This window comes from Octopus bimaculoides, chromosome 2, assembly GCF_046866305.1.
Source record: "Octopus bimaculoides isolate indiv1 chromosome 2, ASM4686630v1, whole genome shotgun sequence".
Lineage (NCBI taxonomy): Eukaryota > Metazoa > Mollusca > Cephalopoda > Octopoda > Octopodidae > Octopus > Octopus bimaculoides.
Window position 1 is genome coordinate 88,519,071 of NC_142929.1, and position 13,585 is coordinate 88,532,655.

Below are 13,585 nucleotides of genomic sequence, written 5' to 3' on the forward strand. Positions count from 1 at the left end.
AAACCATGTAAAGTATAATTTTTAACTACGGCTTTTGAAAAAGAATTAACACAGATGGCTTTCTTATGCTACACATTGTAATTAGATTTGAATAATCTTCTCTTTATTTATTTCTAATGAAGTATAGGAACATATATCATCCTTCATATTTGACTTGAAGTTTGTTTTATCGACTTCGGAAGGATGAAAAGCAAAATTAACTGTGATGGAATTTGAACTTAAATCTAAAGGGTCGTAACTAAATCATTTTAACCAATGTTGTCAACTACTGCCCAATAGACAAGTTAAAATAAATTTAAAACGATAAATAAATTAAGAAAGAATAAAATATCATAAATTAGCTACTATAGCTAATTCAGCAGCGATCGAGATCGAAATAGCAAATTCACCTTATATATAAATTAAACCGGTACGACATTAAAGCAATGTAATTATAAATTCAAGACTACAAGTGATAAAAGTCAATTCAATTTAGAAAAATGTATAACTAGGCTTGCATGCTATAAAAGTACGAAAATCCAAAGTCTATCCTATAAATTAAATCGTACAGAAACTTAAATGTTTACATACAACTGAACAGTCAGTGCGTAGCAGGAATGGAATGCTTGACATTTAACAAGGATTTTTAAGTGGCTGAAAAACAAAAATAATTGATTTTGAAGAAAGATAGAAAGAAAATCTACACATACTTAGTTCTAAACCCGGCAGTGCCATAATTTAGGTACTTCTCACACGTCTTCGAATACTTTGCCTTCAGAGAATCGTCGATGAGACAAGACGTGTCCATTGCAAACAATGTGGTTAATTTGTCAGGCCACACAAATCGAGAGTAGGTTTACTCTTTGTCGCGATTAGTTATTCCTGTATTTTATGTAAACAAACAGAAAATACTTTGTACAAAAACGTTTCCACAAGGAAATAATTATATTTAAATAAGTTTTTCCAAATTTTGTTTTAATTTTAGTTAGGAGCTTGAATGGGAATAAGTTTGTAAATAATTATGTTGCTACGTAACTTTTGAAATCTATTTCTACTAAGTAATTTCTTATAATATTTTAAAGCGGTGAACTGGCGTTAGCGCGCCGGACAAAGTGCAAAGATCAAAGTCCGGATCTATTCTGTTTGGCGGTCGACTGTCCATTGTGATGACAAGACTTACCGACTCAAACACGAATTCTTTTAGGAAAAAAAACTTTCAGTAGACATCTTGGCCCCGAAACCCGCAAAATTAAACAAGTTTGTTAGTCATCTCATCAATGCAGAAAAGAATAAATTATTAATTTGGCATTAAATAAAGATTTCTGCACACACCCACTATCCGACTTCGGATGATCATAACTTTCAGAATAATGGATATTTTTTAATGAAATTTTCTATGAATATGTGTTGTATCATGTAGATTCCAAATATACAAAATTGGTGGGGAATGTTTTAGGAAGGGGTGGGATGGGGAATTTCGAAAATTCACCGGAGTCCACTTCAATTCGTCTTAACTTTCAAGAAAATGGATATTTTTTAATGAAATTCTCTACAAATACACCTTGGACTATGTAAATTCCGAGGACTTAGGAATTTGGGGTGAAAACAATTGGGAGTTATTTTTGAGAACCGTTCCCCACTCGCGGGGGGCAGAAATCTGTCTAAATTTTGATCCTTTCACCCGCATGATTTACAGTAAGAAAAAAATAACTCGGATTTTTTGCGTGGAATCAAGTACCCTGACCTCCTAATATGCTGCAAATCCCTTATTTTTGTTCGGAAAAAAGTGGAGAATCATTGGAATTTTTTTTTTATGAATTCCGGTGACCTCCTAATAATAGTTTCATTTCGGCGCCAAAAATTGCAAAGGGAAAATGCTTTAGTTTTTCAAATCTATTCTGCAATCTGGAATATATATTATATCCAGTGATTTTAAGAGGTAGGAAAAAGATATTTTGTTAATATTATACTTTTACTTCATTTCACACATACATGCAAAAGCTCTAACATGTTTGTTTTCACTAACTTCTATAACCTCTGCATTTTCACTTATTTATTTCAAACTTTGAATTTTCATTCTAATGTAATCCATACTCTCTCGAAAACGTATTTCTGCAAAATGTTATCTAAAATTATGGGCAAAGAAAGAAATAGCAAAAAATATTCGAAAATGGGGGTGGGATGAAATTTCCGAGGGTTCCACCCCACCCACCCCGTTTTCCGGACTCAAAAACGGGTATTGTAGCATATTAGGGGATCACCGGAATTCATTCAACGGGGAAAAAAAGTCCAATGATTCGAGGATAGGGGGTGGTTCCCTCCCTCCACACTTTTTTTTCCGAACAAAAATAAGGGGTTTGCAGCATATTAGGCGGTCAGGGTACTTGATTCCACGTAAAAAATCCGAGATTTTTTTTTTTTCTTAGTGAAAATCGTGCGGGTGAAAGGATCAAATAATACCGGAATCTGTAGTTATGCCTGGAAGGGAGACAACTCATAAAGCAAGTTAAAAATGAAAAAAATGAGAAAGTGAAAAAGTTTTATAGAACAGCTGAGTATCCCGTCGTTGCCGAGTAAATTTCACTTTCGGTACAACACACCTGTATAAGTTGGATTTTCTCTATTTTGAGGGGTATTTTTCAATTTTGTTTTCTACCATACCTTTGCAAATGATAGGAGGAAGCTTTTTATGGAAAAAATTGCTTGAAAATTTATGCATCTCCCTTCGAGACAGATTTTGTTCATTTTTAACTTTTTTTGCAAGACGCACTTAAAAACAATGGAAGATGCTTTTACATTAAAAAATGTTTTTTAATCGAAAATTTATGATATTTTTCAAACTCCACTTATCCATTGAATACTGATTTTGGCCAATGCTTTTTGCACAACGCACTTGAAAATGATGAAAGAAACCTTGAAAGTTTTTTAAAAAATTGGAAATCTGGGATCACTATTTCAATCCCCATGACCTTTATTTTCAAGCAGAAAACGAAACATAATTTTTTTAAAATAGTTATATTTTAAAAACTTTTTCATTAACCCCACCACCACTACCATCATAAATCCTAAAATTTTGGCTTCTTTTACCTTCGAAATTTTTCTCATCATAGTTTTAAAATATGGATAGTTCGAGTCTGCAATTTGTTTCTGCGTATGATTTCAAAATAATTTTCAGACGAAAAGGTGTGTGACTTATGGGAGATTTAACTATTGTTTCTAGTACATCACACGACCACCTGCGACCTTCCTCGTTTCGTTGTCACTCTGAAATGTATTGATGCTTTTCTGTATTTTTCTCCTCATAAGCACAGTTTATGGAATGATGATGCGATAGTCCATTGCTGGGATTTAAACAGCAATATATTTGTAATTTGAATTTTTAACCCCCACCCCGCATTAACTGAGTCTATGCATCTGTGTGTGTGTATGTGTGTACGAAAAAACATTTACTAACAGAAAAGTACGCTATTAAAATAAAGTGTCTTTCATGTGCCTCTTTTTAAATCACTTTGTCACCCTTATAAAACCCCTGACACGCATGCATATACACTCTAACAAACACACGCACACACTCAGTGTGAGCTATATACTTTTATAGAGTGAGAAAAGTTGTATTCTTACCCTTACAACTGAGAACAGAATAATTGTTTCTAATAGTATAGGCATTACAAAGAGAATATCCCAGGGAAATAGTTTTTCTGTAGTTCTTTTCATTTTGACACTGACTCCATTATCGTTCCTACAGCAGAGAGTCGTTTATGTGTCACAGAATTGAAGGTTTTAACAAAGTCAGATAGATAACATCTACCCATGGGCCGCCATCAGTAATTTGGGTGATGTCCTTAAGAAACTCGATGAGGTGACTGCAGCAGCTGGAGTAAGGGATAAATCCAAATTGTGAGGGTTGAATAAAGCTGTGAGAGCTCCAGAAGTTCCAGAGTGTTCCTCTGACAAAAAGACACCATCAGTTTGGTGACACAGCTAGTAAGACTGACTGGACGGTAGTTGACAGGTGATGTGCGATCACCCTTTTTGAACAGGAGAATAACACTAGCAATTTTCCACTGCTCTGGAGTGACACAGATATTAAGGAAGAAGAAGCTGGAGTAAAAGAAAGAACCCGCTACATTAGAGAAGCAGATATGTAACATCATCAAGACAAGGAGAGGTACAGTTGCACTTATTCTTGAGGTGGCATTGCAGGTGTAAATTTCACAGATGTTATAGAATTTGATGTCATAGATGATGGAGAAGGTATATTTGGATTTTCAACAGTAAAATGCCAGTATAGCATTCAGCAATAAGTTCAGCGCATTCTTTGGAATCATCAGTGGTCCGACCCGTGTGGGGATTGTAAAGAGGGCCAACTGGAGAGTGAAGTCTCTGCTTCGAACGTACATATTTCCAGGACACTTTGCTGTGAGGGCTGGTTGCTCAAAGTCAAGTACTGCTTTTATGTCACTTGCTTGAGATGGTTGGACGATAATTGCGCCTTCTTCTATTCTCTTCTGTTCTATGCAGTCTATATTCCTGTTCAGCATCATGACGATCTTTCTTGTTAAGTCGAACTGCTGAACTCTCCCAAGTTGCACTTTGGGTTTTATTAGAGCGTTTGCGTGGTACTGATGCTTCACTTGCAGCCCAGATTATACTGAAGGTGTTTTGAAATGCGGTATTGACGTTCGCTGAGTCATAAAATTCAAATCAGTTTGGGCGTTGTGCAAGGAATACTGGTGGAATATTCTCATCAAAACATCTGTCAAGTGTAAGCATAACATGCCGGGTATTGTCGTATGGGACAGACAAGAAAAAGTATGTACCGTCATTGAGGCCAGCTGTCCTGCTGATGTGAACATCTCTTTGAAAATCAAAGAGAAAGAAGATAACTATGGACAACTGCTTCGAAATCTCCAGCTTCTATATCCGGATTAGAAATTTACATTTGTACCAATAATAATTGGAGCACTTAGTTTTGTAAGTAAATGCCTGTCAGTCTGGATAAGCTTGGATTTCAGAAAAAGAAATCAACCAACTGACTCGCACATTACAAAGACAACAATCTGTTAGCAGAACAGCAAAACTATGCAAGACTTTTCTCAGGTTTAAACTGTGACATTGTTTTCATTATCTATCTCCGACATGCAGATCATTCATCACTTTTTGACAGGACAAAGAAAACCTGTTTTCGCGCCTGTTGATCGTGGTGGTTTGAACGACCGAGAATTCTTAGATTCGGTTTCGAATCTAGGCTTGGAAAAGGAAGTGTTAATTTTTACAAGCTCTGATACCCATACATGGTTGATGATATGAGTGAGTCACTGGATCATGTTTTCTCTGTCCGTCTTCAATATCTCCGCTGTGATGGTGCAAATTTCAGGGTCTTTGCGGTTGTTGAGCTTCTTCAGAGGGACACTAATTTCATCAGGGATGACAGGATCGAGTCTCAAGTGTCGTTGGTTGTAGCTGTGTCTACAGTGTTGGTTATCGAGTGGAACAAATGGGTGATGAAGAAGACGGCTGAAGTGCTGCTTCCAGCGTTCAAGGTGGGCAGTTTTCATGGTGATGACGTTGCCACTGGTATTCTTCACCAGGGCTGTCTTAAACTGGGAACTGGCTGATGCCAGGGTGCTGAAGCGATTGGTGAGAGAGCACGCGAATGTTGAGGTGATGTGGGGATCACAGAGACAGGATGAGTCAGGGTGGGGCTGGTACTCGGTGGCGGGGTCTGCTCGCAACTTCAGCGTGACTGTCGCAGCCAGCAATTAAGTTCCTCTGTAGATCCAGCAGTCAGTGACAGGTGACCTCCAGCTGCGAGAGATGATGATGTGGTTGATTGCCTTCCTGGTGTAGCCGTCCGGACTGTACCAAATCCAGTGACGGATAAATTTGCAAGGAAAACAATTTCTGGCGATAAAGAGATTGTTGTAGCAGCATAGAAGTAGGTAATTACCATTGCCATTAGGGAATGGGTCGATAAAGATTGTGCCAGTGGGTTGAATCCAGAGTGGGTCAGCTGAAGGGAACCCGACGGAAGAAGAGATGGTAGCATTGGCGTCTGTCAGGATGATCGTGATGTCGTGGGATGGGGTTTGTTCTAAAACTTGTTGGAGCTAGTCGTAGTAGACATCCTTGACAGTGTTCTCTGCAACATCTGTAGGGACATAGGCAACGATGATAGTCATCTTCCCGTACCGATAGAGAAAACAGGCGGACAATAAACGGTCACTCACCGGGTTCCAGTCAATGAGTGACTTGTGGACGCGCTTGGGCATGGCCAGTGTCACGTCGCAGAGGCCAATCCAGTCCTCGGAGCCGTTCCAGATGAAGCAATGGTCACTTGCGATGAATTCACCACAACTAGGCCAGAGTGTCTCACAGAGTCCTGCCAGGGTGATGTAGCAGGATAGCTCTCGGGAGGGACAGCAGAGTGATTGCCCTGGGGCAAAGGAGTGTACATTTCATATAGCAACACAAATTTTGTAGCGTAAGCTGATTTCTCGTTGATCGGAGGCATACAGGGACCCGTTCCGATGCTTGGCAGTCTAGTTTCTTCTGATAAGTGTTGTAACAGGTTAAGGGCTCTTCTGGGCGGGTGTGGGTCCTCCGCAAAATAGTCGGATGATGAGTCTGCCATCTTGGCGACGAGCCGACGTGCCGTGGGTCACCGTTAGTTTGGAACCTCCCAGGTCTCTACATTGAAATTATTTAAAAAAATTTGCGCAAAAGTCTACAATTATACCACTTATTTTTATAAACCCTCTCATCTTCCAGAGCGTTTAAATTTAAAGAACGCTCTGGAAAATGCTAAAACATATCCCTTTTCACGCAGTATAATACAGAAGAATGATGTTTTATTTTTTATAATTTTTATAAGAGTTTAATTTATGAGAAAGTTGTTGAAAATATCAGTTTTGTGTAATGTTATTTGAAAGTTAATTTGTTGAAATAAGGAAATACTTCTGTTTTATTGGAGGCATTTTTTAAAATAAGGGACTAAAATTACTTTCACCGCTTAATCTTAGCTACGTTTTTTTTTATTAAATCTCATCGGATGGAAGAAGAAGTAACAACTGTATTTTTATTATATACACTGTTATATTGCTTTTTTGCAATTTGTGTTATCGCACCACCATCTGAATTAGTTTCAGCAGGATTCTCTATCCAGAATGTGTTTTCAAACTATTTAGGCAGCCAAGATCTTCACTTTATAATCTACCATCAACGTAGGACATCGATAACATTGGTCATTCATTCTATCTTACCACTTGGTAAGATATTTCGATTCCTTTTATTTTGTTTTCAGAGCTAATTTCCATTCGCATACATAATCATGAAATATTTTTGCAGTTGCATTTGGTGTAGTCCAGTATTGCCGTGAAGTTTCGGGTTGCCCTTAAGTTTTTATTTATTTTACAGTAAATATAAACACACAGAACCAAGTACACACTCAAAAAATAAGGAAATTAAAGTCAGTTTAATTTTATCTGTAGAGGATAATGGTAAAGAGAAAATGAATGTGTACAGAGTATAATAAACGGACGTGTCTTCCCGAAAAATTTATAATTTTCATCAGGAAAAGAATTAATATATAATAATAAGTTTTGCAATTATTTTTCTATTATCATTTTTGTCCATGTAGCAAATTACTGTTGAAAAACTAAACTTTAGTGCGAAGAATTGTTGATCTTTTTATGTACATAAAACATTCTTTATTCGTATCCTATCAGTTATTCGAAGCAGTATACTAAACATTTCCTATGCCTTATTCTTTCTTTAAATGACTGTTGATGATACAGACACCACAAATTTCCTTGAATTCTAGTGATTAATCTTTGATCATTTATTGGGCAGCAAAGCAGATAAGATAAGCACAAATACGATTCTAAATAACCCAGTTTACAGGAAATTGACAAGTTGTTCAATGATTTGCAATGCTGAAATCGTGTTTATTTCACTTGAACAAAAGCTTGTTACCATAAACGGTATTGTTGTTGATTAGCCCAGATCGAGTAGAGTTATGATGAAAAGAATTCCAACCGTGACCATCCCGTCTTTTTCAGACACAGTCTATCAACAACTATATTATGCAGTGTGTTCTACCGTTTTTTTTTTTTTAATAGTAAGAATCTAATTTGAAGACTATTTGGTTGCTACTTCTAGCTGATCATGCGACCACCTGGAGACTCTTTCTTTGGCATTGTGTGAGATATTTAGAAATAACTACTAAATTCTGATGTTATGTCGAAGATTCTTTTAGTTTGTTGTTCAAGGAAACAAAAAGGAAATATTGTTGTCTATCTCATGAATTCTTTAGACATTTGTAATATATAAAGCTGCCATTTTTCTAACAATCTTTTCAGGATATTATGTTGGGCTGAGCTGTTTGGTGGATAGCCGTCTTCATTTTGACTTGGACGATTTAACGTCAGGATGGATGATATATTTGATTCTGGCCACTAGCTTCCCAATTGCTACTCTTACCCTATTTTACTACTGGTCATTAAATAACTGGGATCAACACCCTGTAGCTAAACAGTTGCAACTGTTAACAGAAAATGGTTCATCTTGGCATGATATTGCTTCCTCCATTAATGTGGAATTTCGGAGACCAGATAAATTTACATCAGGTTCAATGGCACGTCGAGTAATTGTAACTGATTCTTGGGTTATGAAAACTTCTACATACCATGTGTATATCGCTCATCAAAATGATATTCATCTTAGCCTTGCTAGCAGTGAAGAACATCAAATGTCTTATGAATCAATGTCTATTGTTCAGTACCTTAACATTAACATTATACCCAACAATGCAGCTATTAAACCCTTTACTATCAGGTAAGACATACAAATGACCTTTTTATCTAAATTTGCTGTTATTTTTTAAATATTTTCTTTGAAAACTTAATTTTAAGTGCATTCCCAACAACATGGTTTTGGGTTTAGTTCTGCTATTTGGCACATTGGGCAAGTGTATTCTAGTTTAGTCTCAGGATGACTAAAGCTGGTTAGTAGATTAGGTAGATAGAAATTGAAAGAAGCTTGTCTCATACACAGTATATGGTACATGCATAACAATTAAAACCATGAAGATGAGGTAAAAGAGAAACAGTATATTAGGTTTATGCTCATTAAAAATTAAGAGTCTTTTATGTTTCAAGTATATGCTCTTCTATAGAAACAATGGACAAGGAGAGAAAGAAATGGAGGGAGAAAAGAACAAATATGTCTTACTTAGACAATTACCACATGCTGAAATGACTGGAAGAGGAAGAGCGTCAGAGGCATGAGTGGCAAGGGAGACACTTGTGAAGTTGACTTGAGGCATAGGTGGCAAGGGAGACAATGGTAAGATAAATATACATATGTGTGTGTTTATTTATTATATTTGTGCTGGTCTGAAAATCGCTAAGCAACAAGCAGTGTTGTCATTTCCCTTGTCATCAGATCATCTGGAAAACACGTGAAATATGAGATTCCTTGCTTGAAACAAGTAAGGGTTTGCAGAAGAAAGGGCATCTGCTTCTAAAACAACATTGCAATTATATATTTGTCTCACCCGTGTAAGCATGGAAAACAAATGCAACAAAAAATGAACTTATATATTTTTATATCATTCTTTTAATGCTTCCATGGAAGATTGGAAACAATGACACTTTACAGTGACACTCTCACTATCATATAATGTCAAAATAAAGAGTTGGTAACACACACCCTTGAGATATATATATATATATATATATATATATATATATATATATATATATATATATACCAGACAAAACACAAACCCCTTCAGGTAGATGGCCCTGCTCGATCTGTAGAAAAGGCGTAGGTAGAAACTCCATAAGATGTACCCAGTGTAAGCTATGGACACATAAGAGGTGCAGCAATATCAAAGGAAGGCTAATTAGCAAGATAGTTTTTGTATGTGGCAGATGCTCAGAAACAATAAACACTGAAACTGTGCAGAAAACAACCTTTGCCACATTCCAGGGAGAAAAACTAGAAGTAGTTGATAGCTTCTGCTATCTAGGTGACCAAGTTAGTAGTGGGGGAAGGTGCGCTGAAAGTGTAACTGCTAGAATAAGAATAACCTGGGCAAAGTTTAGAGAGCTCTTACCTCTGCTGGTTATACCGACTTGGTGCTCGTCGCTCTAAAGCATGGCAGTGAAACATGGGCCGTGACTGTTGAGGACATGCGTAAGCTCATAAGAAATGAAGCCAGTATGCTCCGATGGATGTGTAATGTCAGTGTGCATACTCAACAGAGTGTAAGTACCTTGAGAGAAAAGTTAGACCTAAGAAGTATCAGTTGTGGTGTGCAAGAGAGACGATTGCGTTGGTATGGACATGTGGCAAGAATGGATGAGGATAGCTGTGTGAAAAAGTGCCACACCCTAGCAGTTGAGGGAACCTGTGGAAGAGGTAGACCCAGGAAGACATGGGATTAGGTGGTGAAGCACGACCTTCGAACAATAGGCCTCACCGAGGCAATGACTAGTGACCGGGACCTTTGAAAATATGCAGTATGTGAGAAGACATGGTAAGCCAAGTGAGAGCATAATCTGTGGCCTCTGCCAGAAGTGAAGCCAGCTCACTTATTTGCATCTACTTCATTGGACACTAAACTCTGCTTGCGAAGACCTGTTGAGGCAAGTGAATTTGAAATCGAAATCAAACCAAATTCGATGACTGGCACCCACGTCAACCTCTCCTTCATTGGACACTAAACTCTGCTTGTGAAGACCTGTTGGGGCAAGTGAAATCGAAATCGTAATTGAACCATATTTAATGACTGGCACCTGTGCCAGTGGAGCACTAACAGCACTATCCAAGCGTGATCATTGCCAGAGCAGCTGTCTGGCTTCTGTGCCAGTAGCACGTAAATAGCACCATTTGAGCGTGATCGTTACCACCGTCATCTTACTGGAACTTGTACTGATGGCACGTTAGGAAATCATTCGAGCGAGGTCGTTGCCAGTGCTGCTGGACTTGGCCCCTGTGTAGGTGGTACGTAAAAAACACCATTTTGAGCGTGGCCGTTGCCAGTACCATGTGACTGGCCCTCGTGCTGGTGGCACGTAAAAGCACACACAACACTCTCGGAGTGGTTGGCGTTAGGAAGGGTATCCAGCTGTAGAAACTCTGCCAGATCAGATTGGAGCCTGGTGCAGCCATCCGGTTCACCAGTCGTAGGTTAAATCGTCCAACCCATGCTAGCATGGAAAGCGGACGATAAACGATGATGATGAGGAGGAGGATATATATAATAGGCTTCTTTCAGTTTTCATCTACCAAATCTACTCACAAGACTTTAGTCACCCCAGGGTGATAATAGAAGACACTTGTCCAACATACCACATAGTGAGGTTGAATCCATAGCTGTGTGGCTTGGAAGAAAACTTCTTACCACATAGTAACACTGATACCTATATGTGTGTATGTCTGTGAACAGTTAAACATCTAAATATACATGAAACAATATAATCTATATGTAAAGATATCAAAATAGATATCTGTAGGAGACACTAAACCTTTGAGGTCTCATTTTCTTTGATACCAGTGCAATCATCAGTTGTGGAAAGAGGTCTTACCCTCATAGATATCTATAGCGATGATCAAATAGAGTTCAAGAAAATATATTACTAGACTGAAAATAAAACATGGGTCAATATGATGGATTAAACCTTTGAAGGGCTCCCACTGTCCAATGACAGAAACCAGTGAATGAATTATGTTGTTTCCTCTATATTGAGATGCTTAACTTCATGTCTTAATTAGCCCTCTCACAAGATATGTAGCATTATCGTGACTTTAATGTTCATATATATATATACACCAAAAAATGAGAATTAGTCCTCAGATGGCTTGTTTGACCACATTGCTAGCCTAATTTTCGACTACTTTATATTGAAGCTAAATGCTCTGTTATTGGGAAAGCAAACTGAGTATTGTCTCTTTGGAGTGGACTACAAACTGAAAATATGTCTGGAGACTCCCTTCTTTTCATGCACATCGTTAGCATAGATCGAATACATTTATATTCTATTTCATCCAGTGAGGTTTTGTTATGTGTGTGTGTGTGTGTGTGTGTGTTAGATGAAGAAGTGGTGATGATTGAAAATTCTGTACATAATAATTATAAGCTTATAAGCTTATGATTATTATTATTTACAGAATATAAGGATTGGCTTTGTGGTTAAGAAGTTCCCTTTGCAACCATGTGGTTTTGGGTTCAGTCCCACTGCCCAGTAACTTGGGCAAGTGTCTTCTACTATAGCCTTAAGCCAACCAATGCTTTGTGAGAGAGGCTATGTTTAGTTGGTAGGTTTGTCTGGGGCATACAAACTCTTAGAAATAGCAACAGAAAAGAGTTGATTGGCATGTAGAGCTTATTATTAAAATAATGTTTACCTTCACAATAGTTTGCAAAGTTCATGTCTCTTCTGCAAATTTTCATTCAGAGTTATTGTTGTCCTTATCGTCCCTAGTGAGAATTTTCGACTCTTGTTTATCTACATTACATTGCTCTTTAAAAACAGCAGAATTGTATAGTTTCTGAGAGACTAATGGAATAAATGAATTATTTATAACAATTTTTTTTTAAATTTTCTTTTTTTTAGATTAAATTCTTTAGAATATGGTGAGTTGAGAGGGAAGTTAAGAGCTCCTCTCCTGAATGCCCGCAATATCATTATTCATCAGTCATTGAGTGATCAGTTCCTTGTTGCTTTTCAAAATGAAGTAGAAAAAAATCCTGTGTATGTTTTGTCTCCAGAAACAGTAAGTTTTGTTTAAGTGAACTGTCTACTTTAAACCTATCTACTTACTCATATATGCACATAAGCCATAGGGCATATGCTAAATACATACTTATTTTCAGATTTTCAAGCAACAATGTTGGGGCCAATTTAATTAATGCCTGATAATTTATGAAGTATTATATTTCACAATTTGCTTTGAAACGGGTCAGCATAGGCAACTGAATGGCATCCACTGTAGAAAATTTGTCTGTCTGAATCACTGAAGCATAGAAAAGTGGACATTAAATGGTGATGATGATGATGATTGTCCCTATCAATAAATGTTACACATTAATCTGTAAAAACCTAAGAACACAATGACCCCAAGCAATTGTTGTGATATGTAGTTAAAGACTAGACTGTAGATATGATGGTTTGGTGAAAGCTGTGTGTGTAATGCATATCATTTTCTGGCAAAAATCAGTTTTACTGCATTTAATAATGACTACTCTGATAAATCAGTTTTGCTACGAAATAGTTGAAATTCAATTGCAAAGAGTGAAATTATTACTGGGAGTACAACAAAATTGGAAATTAATTTTCACCATTTAAAATCACATTGTTGCTGTGCAGCATTTCTAAGACTCATCAGCCCAGTCCACAGTGAATATTATTTGTGTAATTAGAATAAGATAAGTATATTCCTTTGCAGTATGCATCTGTATTGTGAAAGTTTCAAATATGAATATGAGTAGTATACACCATGTTCTAAAATTTGCCAAAGCTAGAATGATTATGTAGATTATCACTGTATCAACCAGACTATCAAATGTTACACATCACTGATCACAATATACTTCCAA

General features: G+C 37.2%; 2 protein-coding genes across 4 annotated transcripts in view; one reads left to right on the plus strand and one right to left on the minus strand.

Moving 5' to 3' along the window:
• Positions 1 to 803, minus strand: part of LOC106875741 (phosphoacetylglucosamine mutase) — a 92,264-nt gene extending 91,461 nt beyond the window's left edge. Inside the window, exon 1 of the mRNA XM_089347131.1 lies at positions 690 to 803. Within this exon, the coding sequence (XP_089203257.1) occupies positions 690 to 787 (98 nt within the window). The 5' untranslated portion in view covers positions 788 to 803. The remainder of the gene's footprint in view (positions 1 to 689) is intronic.
• LOC106875813 (E3 ubiquitin-protein ligase TM129) overlaps positions 1 to 13,585 on the plus strand; it is a 62,667-nt gene that overhangs the window by 38,897 nt on the left and 10,185 nt on the right. The window contains exons 1-3 of one of the 3 annotated variants that reach the window (XM_052978411.2): positions 692 to 829; positions 8,340 to 8,814; positions 12,603 to 12,762. In XM_052978411.2, the coding sequence (XP_052834371.1) occupies positions 796 to 829; positions 8,340 to 8,814; positions 12,603 to 12,762 (669 nt within the window). In that variant the 5' untranslated portion in view covers positions 692 to 795. Of the gene's footprint in view, positions 1 to 691; positions 830 to 6,993; positions 7,248 to 8,339; positions 8,815 to 12,602; positions 12,763 to 13,585 lie in introns of those variants that run through there. The other 2 variants (XM_014924097.3, XM_089347132.1) reach the window with 2 other exon arrangements.